At 47.3% G+C, this 18,518-nt stretch overlaps 1 protein-coding gene across 3 annotated transcripts in view; it reads left to right on the top strand.

Moving 5' to 3' along the window:
- ARHGAP23 (Rho GTPase activating protein 23) overlaps window positions 1-12,238 on the top strand; it is a 181,211-nt gene extending 168,973 nt beyond the window's left edge. For all 3 annotated transcript variants that reach the window (XM_053362005.1, XM_053362006.1, XM_053362004.1), the window contains exons 23-24: window positions 4,976-5,007; window positions 5,953-12,238. In XM_053362005.1, the coding sequence (XP_053217980.1) occupies window positions 4,976-5,007; window positions 5,953-7,143 (1,223 nt within the window). In that variant the 3' untranslated portion in view covers window positions 7,144-12,238. The remainder of the gene's footprint in view (window positions 1-4,975; window positions 5,008-5,952) is intronic.
- Window positions 12,239-18,518: the final 6,280 nt, after the last annotated feature.

Here is an 18,518-nt window from a genome sequence, read left to right on the forward strand (position 1 = left end):
GGCTAGTCAGGTGACCAATTTCCCCAATGTGGAAGCGGCTCATCCACAGTTCCTGCGTCTTGCTGGGATTCAAGCTCAGCTTGTTTTTCCTCATCCATTTCACCGCTGCATCCAGGCAGTGGCCCAGGGACTGTGCAGCCTCTCCCCGTTCAGATGTCATGGAGAAATAGAGCTGAGTGTCTCCGGCATACTGATGGCACCTGGCCCAGAAACGCCGAATGACTGCTCCCAATGGCTTCATGTAGATATTAAATTGCACTAGAGAGGAGAGTCCCTTGTTGCACCCCACAGTGTAGCCACCAGGGGGCCAAAGGCACTCTTCCAACGTTGCTCTCTAGGCTGCCCTGATTGGAACCATTGTAATACAGTGCCACCAATTCACATTTCCCAGATCCGGTCCAGGAGGATGCTGTGGCCAGTGGCCTCAAATGCCAAAGAAAGATTAAGAAGCAGGCACAAGGTCATACTTGCCCTCTGAAAAGCGTGACCAGGCCTGAACCCAGATAGGAAGGGATCTAAAGAACTGGTGTCCTCCAAGAATTGGTGTCCTCCCAATAATGCCACCATGACACTCTCCACCACCTTCTCCCCAAAGAGGGTATTGGCACCTGGCCGATAGCTATTCCAATCCAACAGGTCCAGAGCCGGTTTCTCTAGGAGCAGTCACACTGCTGCCTCTTTTCAGTGCAGCAGGGGCCACCCCCACATGCAGCATTGAACACGCTCTGGAGCCAGCCAGTCAGCCCCCCCTCTGCTAGATTTGATAAGCCAGGAGGAACAGAGGTTGAGGGGACATGTGGTTGGACGCCCTGCCACCGGCACCATGTCCACATCAGCTGATTGCATAAGGTGAATCTGGTAGCACAGTCCTTAGAAAAAAGGGCATGCATAGCCATTGTCACCTACCCCACCCCTTGGCCAGTGGCAAACGGAGCCTTTTATGTTGGCAGAAGAGAAACCATATTTTTGGCACTGGAGGGGAATTGCTCTTGCGCTCCAGCTGGAGTTGCTAATGTTGATGGGAGGTATTGTTTAAGTGGGGTTTTGTTTTGTTTGTTTTTCTCTCTTTCTACTGTTTAAAAACTTCCTTAACCTTTTTTGCTGTCTTTCTCTGTTCCTTCTCTCTCTCTCTTTCTCTCCATCTCCTCCTTCTTCCTCCTCTTCCGTACTCCAGTGGAACTGCCGGAGCTCTAGAGCTGGTACGGTGTGGTTGTGCTCTGGTGTACATGCACTAATTCCATTGGGTGATTACGAGAGATTGAGGAAAACAGGAAAGTGGTTCTGGTTCCTTATTGGTCCTTCCACGCCGACGAGCTACAACATTGGCGTGTACTATGATGAGACACGACACCGGAGGTCAAGCTCCTTACTGTTAAAAAGTTGGGAGTGAAAAATGAGGTCCACTTCATGGGCCTGTGATTTGCTTCTTAAAGCCAAGCATTAGGGGAAATAAATCAATTTAAAATCAGTTGTGAAAATAGTTTAAAACAAAACAAATCAGTAGCTTTCTAAGCGAGTGCAGAACATCTCCCCCCCCCCTGACAGAATGGAAAGGTAGTTAATTTTTATCTTTAACAGCTCCAGTAATATGTAACTTTATTTTATTTTATTTAGTTAGCATTTATATACAGCTTATAGAACAAAAGATAACGACTCAGTATAGACAAGTCTAAAATAATATAATAGGAACAAAACGTGCTCATGCAAACAGTCTAAATCCCAAGATTTAAGTTGTCTTTCTTCTCTGCCTGATGAAGAGTTCTGTGTGATTTGAATGCCTGCATATATGTTTGCACCAATATTGGATCCCTGAAAATAATTGCCCTGGCTGTTTTGTATTCAGTTTTTCCACTGGGAAGCAAAAGGTGTCTGTCCTTAAAACTTGGATGCCGCAGCCTAGAGACCAGAAATGTTTCCTTTTCCACCTTCGGAGGTTTTGTTCTTTCAAGGACTTTGGGGTTGGGGGGCAGACTCAGAGTGACTTTCCTGCCTTTCCTCACTCTCGTTATTGCCAGCCACTAATTCCATGTTGTGGGTGGGGAGGAGGCTTTGGTTGTCAAGAGTGGGCCATTGTGACCATCCATTATATTGTCTGTTGGTTTCATTGCTGCTGACGTTGCTGTGGCGGATTTTGTGTGTGACTGCATGGAGGCGGGGGAGCTATTGCACAAACGGCTTGGCTGGTACCGTGCCCCTACGAATTTTCTGTGGTTTTCTAGCCATTGTTGCTGCCTGTGCTCTTGCCCCATGGGGTTTGCCAGCACCCACCTCTGCCCCCTGCTTCCTCTTTGCTGGATCTGCCTGGCCTGGCTTTTAATTTTGTTAAACTTTGGGGGGGGGGCTGCATTGCCACTACTTTGCTTTAAGTACCCCTTAAAATATCTGGGCAACATCTGCCAGTCATTCTCTTAGGTGTGGCTTTCTGAACGTGGCAATAGCTGAACTGAGGCAGAAGAGCAAATCTTTTTTTTTTTTTTTAGCTGGTTGTGAAACTCGACCCACCACCCTCTGTTCATGGCTCACCTTCAGCTGTGTGGGGTGTAAGGTATGAGCCTCACTTTCAGCTAAGGCAGATCCCCTCTAGGACAAAGGACTGACTCTTCCCAAAGCACTGACTCTTACAACTTTGGTTGTGTACACTCTATGCAGTAGCAGCACATCTGTTCCCTCAAAAGAATTCTGGGCACTGTAGTTTTTTAAGGCTTGTGGGGAATTGTAACTCTGTGAGGGGAAAACTACAGGGCCATTTAAAATGTGCTTCAAATGTACAGTGTGAACACAGCCTTCGTTGTACTGCTGGGCACTAATCTGGTTCATTGGTTGTTTGTGGGCTGCTGTTTCATTTCAGCGTTGCTGCTTGAGCAGCTTCTGGTTAAAAAGGCCAGTTCCTTCTGCACTCCAGTGCACCTGTACTGTACATTCAGTACGATGGGGCAGGGGAAGCATTCTGAAGCATTCCGAACTCTGCCATGTTTGCCACACGCACAGCAGTCAAGATGCCACTGATTTCAGAGCTGATTCCACCCTGATGGCACCTGCTCTTCCACATCCTCACGAGGGTCAAAAAAGAACAGGAGAATTCGGCACCCATCGCAATTTTTCTTTGGGAACGACTTGAGCATTTCCTTTTCTTTCTTTTGCCATTGCATCCTGTCGTGCTTTCAGAACCCATCCTCACATTGCTGACCATGAGTCAGACCCTGTTTCAGAATCGCCGCTCAAGGAGATGGGAGACCAGCCCTGTCCCTAATCCTGTTAACACTGAGCTCCTGATAAACACCTTATGATCCACGAGGCCAAATCCATCCCCCAGTCATATATTGTGGCCTCCTTGGCCACCTCTTTTTACAGTCCCAGGCAGGCCTGTGGGGGACTCCATATACCTGACCGATGAGCTCATTTCGCTTTTGATGGGTCACATGCCTTACGAACCTGGCTTCAGTCTTGCTCATCTGGGTGGAACTGTGGCGCTTTCCCTTCTGGGACTAACTGCGCATGTATGTTCAGATGCATTGGATGTTAGGACGCTGTGCCTTCCTGCCATGTTGTTAGTGGGCCCATAGAGCAGGAGGCAGGCAGCTGTGTGTGGCGACAAGTCAGGTGTTGATCAGATGTTCCACTGCCTTCCCCCTAACCGCTCTGTGCTCAATCTGCCTTTCTACTTAACTAATTCCACTGACTTTGCTCCACTAACCTTCCTGACAGCCTTGTCACCATCACTTGAACAAATGTGCCTGATTGTGGTCCCCACCCTTAGAAAGCCCCCATTCATTCATTCAGGATACTCTGCGTGTTCTGGGCTGCTCGATCTGTTCTTTGTTCTTTATTTCCTCCCCTCCCCACCCCTTTTATTTTGCCACCAGTTCATTCAATTTTATTTTCCTTAAGTAAACGCGAGACAAAATGAAATGGTGGCTTGTGGTCCAAGGTGGCATGTTTGTAAACTCCCAGGGCCAACTTCCCTTCTCTGGACTATTATTTAACAAGAGGGAGCCCCCTGCTCCCAAACCTTCTTCAATCTTGGCTTATTTTTTAGTAAGGGCCCAAAATATTATTGGTGTTTTGCTCAGAGATGTGCTAGGATAAAGAAATTTGCATAGAGTCCCTCACTTTAAGACAATTTCCTCTGGCAAGAAGCGATGTGATATTAGAAAAAGGGGTTGCCTTCGTTAGATGTCTATCGGAAGAGCCCCTGAATTTGGGGTACCTATTCTTTTAATTTGATTTTCATCTTGGGAGTGTCCTTCCCCAGGACACCACCAGGGGGCGCAAACGACCTTGTCATGTCTCATTGGTGATTGGGCCATTAACAGCCAATGCTCTGACCCACCAAAGTACAGGCTGTCATCCTAATGAGATTGCTGAAGGGAAGAGTGAGATTCAGGAGTCCCTGACTGCTCTGCGCACAAGTGTGTGTCTTAAGGAGCCAGTAGCAGACAAAGGAAGGGGAAGTGCAGCTCTGTGAAGTTTCAGAAGCGGCTGAGCTAATGAATACATTCACTGCAAAATACGGAGGCCCCCAGCTCTGCCAGCAGAAGCTTCTTCCCGTGTTGTCAGGAAGATGAAGAAAATAAAAAAGACATTATTAGGTTTCTATTGGGAGGGCTTCATAGCTGGCCATTGGCTGAGCTCACTATCCAGGCTTTAGGGGAAGGTGAGCAAAGTCAGCCCTGGATGCCAAAACAGCACCTGTTGTTGCTTTGCATTGTTTTTTACACTGTCCAGAGAGAGAGAAGTCTTTAGACATCCATAGTCAGAACAGAAGAAACATCTGCTGAGTCATCCCTTTTTTCTGGGGTGCACCTGTCGGTTTAGCTCTAATGCGCTGACTCGGGAGCATGACATACCTTTGCTGCAGGGAAGCCATGGGAACAAGTGTTCCCCTCGGCAGCCTCACGACCCACCCGCTTTCCCGACACTGCCCCATGTCTTACTGATCCTCTCCTCTCTCTCTTTCCTCTTCGTTTGTTAACAGATTCGACCAACAGTGGCTCAGCTAAATCAAAGGTAAGGCTCCTTTCTGTGTCATACCTGCCTGTTGGGGAGGAGAGGCGGGAAAAGATGATTCAGCTCCTCTTAAGGGGTCCCTGCACTCGCAATTTGCACTGGGGGGGAAGGGTTCCATTCTTTTCAACAGGACCCCCATCCTTTCTTGCAATGCCATACAAGTTGTGTTTTTGGGAGGCCTGATCTGGAGGCAAAAGCCCCTACCCCCACCCCATGACTGATGTGGTCCCCTGCTCAACTAGTTTGTAAGGCAGGGGGAGAACCATACACACAAGGGCACATCTGCAGGTAAGGTCATGCATTTCTTGGCCCATAGGTTGTGTGACTCACCCAGGTAGCATCTCCCAGTGATATCTGACTTTCCCATTTTATACTTATTGTCAGGGCAAATGTAAAAGCACTTGTGAGAATTGCGAATCTGCATTAACGATACTGAATATGATGCCCTCTGTTAGGGCATGTAAACAGATCAGTGAGTTAAGGGGTTATTATCCCAGGGTTGACCAGTCTTGTAACCCAGGAGTTCCCTAACCGTGCTCTGAGGGCCCGTGGTCTTCATTCAAGTGGTCCATGGCATGTCCCCATTAAATATTTCTATCGGATTTTTTAATTTACTTGCATTTTTCTCCCTTTTGTTTCTTTCATTGTATTACAGTTTGATTTCTGTGCAGCGCAAATCCGAACACAATAACATACAATGTAAGAAGTAAAAGAAGAAATGCAAATATAATTAGAAATAATATAGCATCAGGCACGGGACAAGGCAATTGCTACCAAAGGCAGAAAAACCATTAAGCCAAGACCACCAGCAAATTTCAAGTGATGGGGCGGGGTGGAGTTTGGGGACCTCAAAACCTGAACATTTCTACCTTGTCTCTGCTTTGGACAGCTTTCCCCAGGCATAACTCTCTCCCTCCCTCCCCACCCCCTTTGCCCTTGCTGCAGGCTTCGTGGGGCTCCCGGAAGGAGCACTATCACAAGGAGATGCTTGCCATCTCCTTCATCTCAGCTGTCAACCGCAAGAGGAAGAAGCGGAGAGAGGCCAAGCGTTTCGGGAGCAGCACAGATGACGACTCTGAGCACGAGTCGGCCGCCAAACCAGCCGCCAAAAGAGACGAGGAGGAGGTGGGGGCAGAGGAGGAACCCAGAGAGGCAGAGGGGCTTGGGAGCAGCAGCGGCAGCAGAGGTCCAGAGCCCAGTGGGCAGAGTGGCCCAGAGGGCTCTGTGAAGCTCGAAGTAGAGTTGGAAGAAAGGAAGACGACGGTGCCTCGGGGCAGCCCAGAACCAGCCCACGATGCCCGCTCCATCGTGTCGGGTTACTCCACCCTGTCCACCATCGACCGCAGCCTGTGCTCCGAGGTGCAGTCCGTAGCAGAGAGCCGTGGGGAGGAGGCAGACGATGAACGGAGCGAGTTTAGCCACGTGGAAACGGACACCGAGAATGGTTTTTTGCTGGGGCAGGCCGGGATGGTCCCGAAAGGAGCTGGGCTGGAGGCGGCGGCAGAAGGTGGAGCTGCCGCAGCCGACAAAGCGTTCCATAGCCGAGCCTCCTTCAGCTCCCACCGCCTCATGCAGTGCGACACCCTGGCACGGCGCAAGCTCTCGCGGCCCCGCTACAGCAGCGAGGCCTCCTCCAAAGGCAGCACGGAAGGCCCCAGCTCCAGCTCGCCGGGGAGTCAGGAGTCGCTGCAGCCCACGGGGGCCGCTGAGGCCCACAGCCGGCCTTCCCTCACGGAGCAGCTGCGCCTGCGCTTCCGCGGCTCGTCGGACGACATGCTGGCGGTGCGGCTGCGCAAGCCACACTCGCCAGAGACTCGGCGCAAGAGGAACAGCTGGCGGCGCCACACGGTGGTGGTGCCCGGCGGTCTCAAGGACCTCAACTACAACGAGTGGGAGGATCAGCATGTCTTGGGGGCCCCTGAGGCCCGTCCGCTGGACGCCACCAGCAGAGCTCCCCTCCGGGACAACAAAGACTCGGGGCTCTCCAGCCTGGAGTCGACGAAAGCTCGGCCTTCCTCGTCTGCTCTGGGGAGTGCGGTTGCTCCCGGTGGTGAGCAGCAGCGCCACAAGGCCGGCTCTGAAGGGCGCTCGGCTCCCCGGCGCACAGCTTCCTTGCGCTTCCACCAGTGCCTCTAGGGGGCAGGCGGGGGAAGCCCCTGGTTGGAGCGGCAGGGGAGGAACCCTGGCTTGGCCACGCCAGCAGCCTCAAACTTCAGTGGAGCAAGAGTCTCTTCCCTGCCCCAGCCTCGCTTTCTGACCCCCTTCCCCCGGTCTTAATTTAATGACTCTCCTGTTTCGTGACTTGTGAATTTATTTATTCCCCTCCCCTCCCCAGGGCGGCAGTTGGAGAAAAGGAAGCAGAGGCAGGTGAAACGAGGGAAGGGGCTCTTTGGCCAGCCCATAGGAAGCTCTTGCCTTGGTTTTGCTGCTGGGAGGCTACCTGGGGCAATGTGGGGGGGGTGGCCAGCCCCCATTCCTGCTTGGAAAAGCTTCTCTGGCTCCAGGGTGCTGGTCTGCAGGTTGGCTTTCAGGGCATGTGTGTGAAGGAGAAGGCAGGTGGAGGGTTGTTGAGCAGGAGCCTCTCCCTGCCCATCTCTGCCTTGCTCGCCACCCCACATTTTGTCTCTTTTCCGAGGAAGCTCTTGGGAAGTCAGATCAGAAATGCTCATGGAGACCAGCTCATTCTTCGCCTTGACCACTGCCAAAGTTCTGCCGCTGATCAAGCCCCCGCTCCAATGCCATTCTGCCTCCGAATCCTCCTTCCTGGGCACAAGAAGGTCTCAATCTTGTGGGGGCTCTGAATAGGTCCCTTTAAAAGAAAGCAAGCAAGCCACCCCACTGCTCCCTCTGTGCCTTCTCCCAAGATGAGCAGGTGGGCAACCAGCTCCCCAGTTTCCCACCTCCCTTGGCTTGGCCTTTGCAACACGCCTGCAGATTTGGCTGGACCCCCTTCAGTTGCAGCACTTGTGCCCTGTGGGCATGGGGTGGACTTGGCCCTGTACTTGGAAGTTGCCCGTGGAGAAACCAAAAACGACAGAGCCAGAAACGCCCTTTCTAGAGGCATTTTCCACGCTGCTCTCCTCCTGCTTTAAGTGGCACCGTCCCGTTTCCCCCCACACCACAAAAGCCACAAGGAGTCCTGTGGTTTCTGAAAGGCCAACCAATTCACTGCTAGTCTTCAAGGTGCCAGAAAACTCATGGTCTTTTGGGGTTTCTTTACCACAACAGGCTCCCATGGCGACCCCTCTTGGCAAAAAAGTAAGAATCAGAAGGAACCTGTGGAACATCTGGGTTTACCTTTGGGATTAGACCTGTCCTTTGCCCTTCCTACCTACGGGTTCATGCTGCCTGAAGCCTTAGAGGATGCTGCCTTGCGCTGTCGGTGTTTGTGAACCTTTATACAACTTAGCTCTCCCTCGGCCACTGAGAACGTGGGTGGGGGGAAAGTCCTGAGGGCCTACCTGTGTCTCTGCCCGACTCCTTGCCGCTCTTGTGACAGTTTGTACAAACCATGAGGAAAAAGACAGTGGCTTCTGGATCAGCCAAGTCCTACCTGTGTTGGGTACAGTTCAGGGATGCAGTTGTTTGGAGAGTAGAGGATAAAGACTGTTAGTGCAAATGGGAAGTTGCCTGGCTGCTTTTATGCCCTTGTAACATTTCCCAGTAACTCTTGGTGCTAAAGAGGATGTGGAGCACCCACTTGCTGCCTATGGGGAGGATTTCTAACATAAATCCTTTCTATGTAGATTGTTCTGCTCACACTCAAATCTACCGCGACAGCCCCCCGCCCCAAATCTGCAGTGCAGAGAGGCAAGTGATAGGCTGAGTGTGGGCCTTGTGTGAGTTGTATTGTGGGTGAGAAGGATGGACATTAGGTACGGAGGACAAGCACAGCTGGTTCCCTCCCTCCAGTGCCCTGTGCAGGTTATGCCGGTAAGAAAGTCTGAGAGATTCCTTAACTTTGCTGTTACAGATTCCCATGATAACATATGTTGGGATTCCATTCCAGCCTTTGTTCCAGCAACAGCTGAAATGCCATAATCCTACCATCTTGTGCTACGCCCTCCAAAATCCACACAAACTTTGTTTTTTGCTGGTGCTACATTTCTTTTTAGCAATGGCTTCCCCTCCTTAGTTTTCTCAGTATGTTGGGACAGAAGTGAACCAAGGGTGCCACTCGTTTCTCTGTTAGGGCAGATACTCATCCTTCCTGCCCATTTTTATTTTATTTTATTTTATTGCATTTCCTTCGAGATGAGAGGCCTCTTACAGATTTGCTTTCACCTTGTGGTGTAAAATGTTCCTTCTGGTCCCTGACCTTTGTAGAATCTCATTTGTCCATATGGCATGTGAGAGAAACTGGAGCGGCTCTTTTAGCGAGTAAATAGGCAAGGTGCTATTTTAATATGTGAATGCTCTATGGTGAAGTGTAGGAGCTGCCTCTGCAGAAAAATGCTGCACAGTCAGAAAATAGCCTCACTGAGATAGTGGCTTTCCCCTGTTGCACCCAAGCTATAGCAAAAGTATCTGGTCATATCAGTAGTTAACCACTTTCGAGCAAAGTGCTTTTGTTTCAGCGGTTTTCCTGGAAGCACCATTTCCAGCGCCCATGAAGTTCAGTGGGTGGATTTTGAGCAAATTGCTGCATGCCAGCCTTGCCAGTGGTGTTAGCAGGCTTAACTGCGATTTTGAGCTCCTTTAGAGGGCAAGGCGGCATTCAAATGTGCTGGAAAGTGGCAAACGCTGGATTTCATCCTTTGGAGGTGGCATTTAGAAAGCCATCATTGCAGGACACAAGGCAAACATTGCTATCATTGAAGATGTTTCTAGTCTCCATAGCAACTTCTTGCTGCTTGTATATGTCTGCAGGCAAAGTGACCTTGAAGTTTGCTATGAGAGCTTTATCTTGCCCTGCCTGTGATGAACTCAGGGCGGCGTGTGTCATTCCTATCCCCGCATATTCACACAGCAGCCTTGTGAGGTAGGTTAGCCTGCTTCAGATGATCTTGCCAGGCTTCATAAACCATGGACTAAGCACTCCTCCCTGACCGGCTCTTCCTCCTCTTTCACACTGGCTTTAGCGCTTCATTCCTGATTTGCATTGAGCCAAGGTTCATTGTTAACACCAGAGCCAGGGACTGGTGCTGCTCATCAGTTAACAAATCATGATGAGAAACAGAAGCCAGAGAAACAGAAACAGAGGGGAGGGAAGGCAGCTTGTCTAAACCAGGCCAGTAACTGGCCCAAATTTACCCAGCAAGCTGTTTTGGCTGAGTGGGGATTTCAATTCTGCTCTCCCAAGTCTTCACTTTAGCTCTCAAGTGTAGGCTAGTTCATGCATATTCATGTTTTAATGAGTGCAACATTAAGGTAGTGATGTGTGTACCAATGAGCCATTGTGGAACAAGTTGCCAGGCGTCAATCCAAGGCTAGGGTGTTTGCGTGGAGCCGATTCACAGCTGCAGCTTTTGAGTTATCCAGTGTTTGGATCAGAAATTAAGTGCTGGCTATGCATGTGTGAGAGGAATCTGACCTGTAAGGGCTAGCAGTGTGCAAATTCTCTGTGTCATAGTTGCAAATACTTTGGTGAGAGGTTCAAGGCACAGATGGCTTGGTAATCAACAACAATGATTATTTAAAAATCTAGTTTTTTAGTGTCCAAAGTGCTTTATGTTATGTACCTTCATAACCACCCTTATAATTACTTCTGAGAATGTAGTGATTGTAGAGAAGCACAGGCAAAACCTGGTGGAATTCCACCATGAATTGTGCTGTTTACCTTGACACCAGGACTCAAAATATCTGGCCTGTAGGATCCCAGTTCACCATCCTTGTGCTTCCAGGCCTGCTATCCTCCGCATTATTCAATTCCCATGCCATGTATGCAGCAGCTACATGTACTACATAGTCCATGATGCAGCACAACTCAGAGTTCACAAGGGCATCTGGGGGCTAGCTAATGTTAAAAATGTGCACCAGAGTATAGAGGGGACTAGCAGAAGCCATGCAGATTCCTATACGCTTTCTGCTCAAATTTAGCAAATTGATTCCACCAAAATTGCATACCAAACTTTGTCCCCTAGTTCCATTTTGGGTAGAATTAGGCTGCAACCCTGACTGTAATCCTAAACGAGATGTGGCATGCTGAGAGTGGCAGGCTTGAATCTGGAAATGGAACCCTGCTGGATTTCTTACATTTGTAGTTTCCCTCTCATTGGGAATGGACTCTTGTTTTGAAAACCATAGAATTCTCTGTACTAGAGCGGAGATACTGTCACAACTGGAGATTTTATCCACGCGTCGTAGTGTCCTTTTGGTCTGGCAGTGGTTGCAGTGTTGGCCTCAAGTGTCTGGTAAATGCAGAGTATAAAGAAATTATATACCTGACTGCTTTAAAATGTCTATAGGAGTTTTAGAACGCCAGAAACTCATCAGACACATTGATGACCACTTTTGCTTGAAATGTGAAAGTTTATATAGGCTCAAGCTCTGTCAGATTGCGGATTGGTTTCTGCAATTGGAAACGAGTGGCGATTATTAGCGCCCGTACCCTCCAGCGCGCTGACATGCTAATGGATTCTGCAGGGTTTCAACAAAGGGGGATTTTTCATAAGACAAATTCCAAAAAAGACTAAAAAGGACAGAAATGTTGTTCATGCTGATAGGGACATAAAACAACTGTAACACAAAACACCAAAAAATGGAAATGCCTATAATTTGTGATACAATTGAATTAGCCACAAATGTGCTGTGTGCTCCACACTCCGCATTTTCTAATGCACATCTTACAGCCATTCCATTGAGGCCTTGAAAAGGGGTGTGTGGAGATGTGGAATTTAAAACTTAGCAAAGCTAAACTATTTGCTACACTGTTATGCATTGTTCTTTTATGCAAATATTTGCTGTAAAGTTTTATTTTTCACTTTATTTTGTAAATAATCTTTAAATGTGTAACATATGATAAAAGAGTTTATAAGGATTTTTTTTTAATGAAGACTGTTTTGTTTTGCTCCTTTTAAAAACCCAGTTATATTGACAGTGTTGATTTTTTTTTTAAAGCACCTGCCTGCCTGCATGGTTTGTCCCTCTTCCCACCTTCACTGTGTTGTACAATGTCAGACATATATATATGGTCAAACGAAACAACTGAAGAAACCCAAACTCTGCTTTGAGGATCTCCTCAGAATTACAGTGATATACATATTGGAAATAAACTGGCTTATTCAGAGAATGTTTGCTCACTTTCTTTCTTTTTTCCAAAACAAAGAACCATAACCTGAAGGCCCTTTTTGGCCTGAGAGCCACATTCATTCATAAGCAACCTTATGAGGGCCACATGTCCCCAGTAGGTGGGGCTAGAGACGGAAAGCAGATGCAGAGGCAGATGTGACTTTCCTTTGGACACTAGGCTGCATTCCAGATGTGCAAAGAACAAGATGCATGTGTATCTACACAAACACACCATCATCATCTAGGTATGCAAGATATACCAGCAAAAACACTCTAGGAAGGCTGCTGAGAAAAGCCTGTGGGGCTGCATTTAACCCACCAGAAGAAGAAGAAGAGTTTGGATCTGATATCCCACTTTATCACTACCCGAAGAAGTCTCAAAGTGGCTAACATTCTCCTTTCCCTTCCTCCTCTAACAACAAACACTCTGTGAGGTGAGTGGGGCTGAGAGACTTCAAAGAAGTGTGACTAGCCCAAGGTCACCCAGCAGCTGCATGTGGAGGAGCAGGGAATTGAACCCAGTTCACCAGATAACGAGTCCACTGCTCTTAACCACTACACCACACTGGCTCTCACCTCCAGGGCCTGATTTTGTCAACCCCTGCTCTAGAATACACCGTATACTTCACTTGGCCTGCTACACAAGTACACAGAGACTGCATGGGGAGTGGGGAGAAGAGCTCTTTCTCACAGTCTGTTAATTTCTGCAGCTTGTTCTGGATAAATTTAGGTGCCACCCTCTCTGGTCACATCACTCCTTCCTTCAGCAGTTTAACCCAGAGATAGAGAGGGCATATGCCGCCCACACACAAACACTTTGCTTTTCCCGAATATTTTTGTAAAAAAGAATCGTATCCAGCAGAATTGACCCAAGACTTGAAAAGTACATAGAACGGAAAGAGCATTTTTCCAATATCCTCCATCAGCTTTATGCTCTTTTCAAGGGAGAAAGGGGTAACCAACCTCATGACAGAGGGGGGCAGTGGGGGGGGGGCTCAGAGGCTTTGAGGGCACCAGGAGAACATCTCAAGAGAGTCATTGTGCCGACAGGCGCCATGTTGGTGATCCCAGACCACCCTTGAGTACACACGTTGCCCCACAAATACCAAACAGCACAACGGAATATCTGCTTTTTAAAGAATGGTTTTGAAACAAATCTTTAAGAAAAGAAGTGTCACGGAAAGGGGGGGGAGAAGAGTATTTTATTAAAGTCAGACACTCTGATAGGAAACAAAACAAAAAAGGGGAAAATTAAAAAAAGCAACCTTCCTTCATTTGGAATTTTTGACTAACAATGATCACATTGTTCACAGAAGAAAACATGGCATCCATAGAATTTATACATAGAACTCTACCTACAGATAGCAGCAAAAAGATTTACAAAAGTTACAGATTTTTAGAACTGTTGCTTTCTTTTATAACCAGTTTTGGTGTGGTGTCATTTATAGCGTTGGTTTTTGTTTTCTTTAAAAAAATCAGTTCACAATAAAATCCATGCGAAGAGACACACAACATCATCATCAGTCCTCCCTACACAGTGCCTAAAGGTTTCGCTCTCTTTTTAATTTTTTTTATTATATATATATATATATATTAAAAAACCCTTTCTTATTATTTTTTTCTTTAAAAAAAAATCTGAAAACAACAACCAGACAAGTAAAGCGAGGCTCGTGGCATGCAGTGGTGATTGCTTTCCCCCCAAAACACACACACACACAGACACACTCACTCACTCACTCAATAATACATGCATAGTTTGGTGCTTTATAATTTACGCATTTGGAAAAAAAAAAATTCAAAACCTTTTTCAAAAAATAAAAATTGTGGCACAATTGTTGCTCACACAGCAGTTGGATGATGCCATGACAGTGACACTCACACTCACACACTCCCAAGTGCAGCGACACACAATGAAAGGACAAATGTGCTTCAGACAAGGAAAATGGATGGAACTTAAAAGGGAATGGGTTCATGAAACCACTGTCTCCCTAACATTGTCCCCTTTTTGTCCTATTTTTCAGTGGTCTTTGATTTGTGACAGTGGGTCCATGTTGCAAGCCTAGAGTGATGCAAAACACTTTTTGCTGATAAGGCAGAAAATCAAGATGATTTCCCGCCGCCCCCTCCAAATATTCATTGAAGTGGGAAAGCATTCTCCTGCACAAGGCTTGCTTCAAATGAGCAGGATAGCATCTCTTCACTTTAATGGTGCTCTGTCTCTCACTGCCACTCTTATTAGGGACAAAAGGCTATCACTGCACCTTACCATGCGATAAGGCTAGCCCGTGCCCATGTATGCGCCATTCCCTGCATATGGTAGTCTGCACATCACTATGTGCACAGGCATAACAACACACATCTTCCCTTGCTCAGAGGAAAAAACAATGGATTCTCCAAGGAGGTCTGCATGGATCCTAGGGTTGTGCCCAACAAAGTCATCCTGTTAGTGGAAGGACTCCCACCAGTCCAGCACGATTTCCTCTCCCTCTCTTCTCCCTGAATATCCCCTAAGCTCCTCCCCCAATCTGCTCCAGAGGGTCGGGGGGTGGGGGGAAACTCCAGAACAGATTTGTGGGGGGAGGCACTGGAAGAGGGGGAGAGGAAACCCAATTGAACAATCAGTTGTTCTTGTGCTAGTGGAGTTAATGGGAACATTTGGTTTCCCCGCACATTGCTAAATTCCAACTCCCATAGCCTGAATTGATAGGAGCTGGGGTTCAGTAACATGGGGGAGGGGAGAGATTCCCCACACCTGCGTTAACATCATAACTTTGCTGGATACAACCCCTTTGTGATCAAGTGCAGCCCCAGCTGAGCTTTGGCAAGGCTGCATCATCAGATAATCCAAGACCTGGTAAGGCTAAAGAAGGTGAAAAGAGTGCATTCAGAATGACTGTAAAAGCTATTACCAGAAAAACAGCATTCTCTCTCCCTTTTCCACATCAACAGAGCAGGGATCTAACAAATGCTAACACTTAACATCAACTGGGCAGTTACAGCCTCTGTGCATCGTGGGCAAAATGTGGGGGAACATTTTCCACTGTTCTTCTGTAAATTGGGTACTCATTAACAAAGTTTGTATTTTTTTCTACCCTTTAGTGCTCACTCTTACTCAGCACTTAAGTATGTGTTGGGTAGGGATTTTGATTCATGCTAGGACCATGTGTGTAGACATAGCGGATGAGGGCTGTATTGGCTCCCTATCACTTTCAATCTGCTTTTCCTTGTGTCCTGGTGATTATGTGCATTGACTAAAAGCACAAAAAGGAATTCCCAGCAGCAAGATGAGCATGCGCCGCCCAAAATAAATTACAGAAATTCTCCAGATTAAATCTGAAGAGAGGTGGAGCATAAGGCAGGAGTGCAGAGAACCCGTGGAGCAAGAACGGACTGAAATGAGGGGAAATCCACTCATCCCTTAGTCACAGCAGCTGCGGTTAAGTGAGCGGAGAAAATGCTGAATTTCCCTCTCCTTCCAGTGCATGCTGATGGGTTAACCGGGGTTTCTACATCCACATTATTGAGTGTGAGTAAATAAGCCAGAGCCGGCAGATGATGACTCTTAATCCAGATTAACTGTAGCAGAGTCTGAGTGATCCTATGCTGTAAAGGCTCTCAACCCTAAAGTACCGTCTGTGCTCTAAAACCCTGTGCTTTAGATTTTGCAACTCTGCAGAACTAGCATTGCCTCCAATGCATCCCTGGCTGTGAAGTGTATCTCCAGTTGAACTAAAGCGATTGATCGTTTTTCTCCCAGTCCCTTGGATTCTGACCCCGTGTACCTGTTCTGCAGATGAAATGGCTGTTTACTTATTACAGCCTCCCCTTCATATGCCACTCTCCAGACATTTTGGACTACAACTTCCACCAGCCCCAGCCAGCATGGCTGTGTTGGAAGGTGTAGTCTGAAATATCTGGCAAGAACCAGACTGAGGAAGTCTGCCTAAGAGGTGTTTGGCCACCTCAAGCTACTCCTTATTATGTGAGTGCATAGCTATTTGGAAATTGGTCTTACTCCAGAATCATGTCTGTGTGTGTGTCTTAAACAAGCATCCCTTCTCTTCTGAAGCCTCACAGAACAGACATTGTAAGGGCAATTCTACCACTTTTTTCTACCTCTTTAACTGCCACGGAGTCCTCCCCAAAATCCTATAAAAGATAGTTTGGTGAGCTGCTAAGAATTCTGCATGAAAGATCCCTACCCTGTCTCACAGAACAGGGTTCCCTGGGGAGGGGAAAGGCCTATAAACCCTCAAGGCAAACGCCAACACAACAATTCCCAAGGCAACTCACACATTGCCAGAAAGGAGGAAATGCATTCACGCAAAAGGGGAGACGGGTTTTCACAAAAATGTGCATGTGTAGATATAAATTTAGAAACAGCTGTTATAATTTCAAATAGAAATGCAAAGCATCTCACCATGACGGGGAAGTTGGTGACCAGGTGGCCCGCTCTGTCTCCGCTCTCCTCTCCAGGCAGCGACTGAAGATGGGCAACTTTTAGGCACCTGCTCGCTCTCTCTTGCAAGGATTCTTTACCTTTAAACCCAACTTGGATGCAACTGCCCTGTAAGTAGAGGACTCCTCCCAACACTGTGTAGAGTAGGCCACCCTACTGGGGTGGGGAAGCCAGTTCTGAAGCGGATATGCCTTTAAAGCCCCTGGTCAGTGGCTCAAAACCCTGCCTGCCCTCCCCTGCTCTGTCAGGCCTTGGTCCCTGTGGGCTGCAAAACAAGAGAATTCTCACGAAGAAAGATGCAATGGGATAGTGGACATTGCCGGCTCCATTCGTGCCAGTGATGGACATAGAGAGGGAATATGAAAGTAACAGACAATTGGAAACAGACAATAGCAAGCCCCAGAGATGGAATGTTAGCTTTGCGGAAGGGTTTCTAAACTCTGAAAGGCCCAGCCCAGCAGGGAATGACTCTGGCCTGAGCCCCATAGACGGGATTGGAGCTGCCCAAGAGCAAAACGCTTCCCTGTGGATCGTGGCCTCTAGCTCTATTTTGCACCATCATCATCACCCCAGCCACCTTTGATAGTTTCTAAAAGTACAAAGAGCTACATACATAATTTAATCAGGGGAAAAAACACACACCATTCTTCCTCCCCCCCTAAATATACTAGACACAACAAGGATTTTCTTTTCTTTTTTCCTCAGTATTTATATATATATATTTATATTACGTATATTATATATATATAATATGTAAATATATTTCTTAAAACAAATATATAAAATGTTAAGACACTTCACTTAAATGTAAAGAGGTTGCTTTTTTTTCTTCCATGTTTGTTTGCTGCAATCCTAAGAAACTGCATTTATGGACTGTTGTTTGTTGCTGTTTGTTGTTACATATTTGATTTTTTTGACTTTTTTAAAAACTTTGTTATTCAAAAAAAGGCTCTCTTAAAATCTTTATACAAAAATGATTGATTTACAAAAAAGAAAAAGAAAAGAAGAAAAACCATAAAAAACCAATTCCCCGCAGCGTTCCCCCCCACCAAAATATTCTGAGAATAATAGAATTAAAAAGGACGAGCTAGTCAACAAAACAAGGAGTGATTACATCTTGTATTATGTTGCATACAGACTCATTTCTTTTCTTTCACTTTTTACAGTAGCACGCCATTTTGCTATACATGTAGAGGCACGTTTTCACATGTGCACCCATGCCACATTAATATATTTCTTCATTTTCTGCCTGTGCTTAACGTTTTAGGCCAACCAACCTGCTCCAGCCTGGCGAGCTGCGGCTGTTTTGGAATACAACTCCCATCGGCACGCACTGGCTGGGGCTGATGGGAGTTGTAGTGCAATACATCAGATGGGCACCAAGCTGGCGAAGGGTGTTTCCTGTTCATTCAATGACTCTTGTGCAGGATGACCTTGCAAGGAACATCCCCTACCCCGAACTGCCATTCCGAACACACACCTGCGTATTGTACTTTTAGCTGAAGAAAGCCTCCATGGCTACAAACTCCCCCCGTCCTTCTCACTGGGCCCGACAGTGTTTCACGTTCTGCCTTTGCGACTCAGCTGTTGACATACGACATCCTTTCCTCCCCCCACATCCCCATGCCTCCTTGTGCTGCCATCGTTATCCTTTTTCAACTCCCTGCTGTGCTTTCCGCAGCTCAAATGCCACGTGCAACCTTTCAGGGGAAAAACAAAAGCTACCACCTCTCACAGATCGAGAATAAACACAGCTCTAATAACCCACCGAACCTTTCGCCCAAGGCTGTTTTCCTCCCCTATCCAAGCCCAAGAGAAAGGT

The sequence above is a fragment of the Podarcis raffonei genome, chromosome 13 (genome assembly GCF_027172205.1).
Source record: "Podarcis raffonei isolate rPodRaf1 chromosome 13, rPodRaf1.pri, whole genome shotgun sequence".
Taxonomy (NCBI): Eukaryota; Metazoa; Chordata; class Lepidosauria; order Squamata; family Lacertidae; genus Podarcis; species Podarcis raffonei.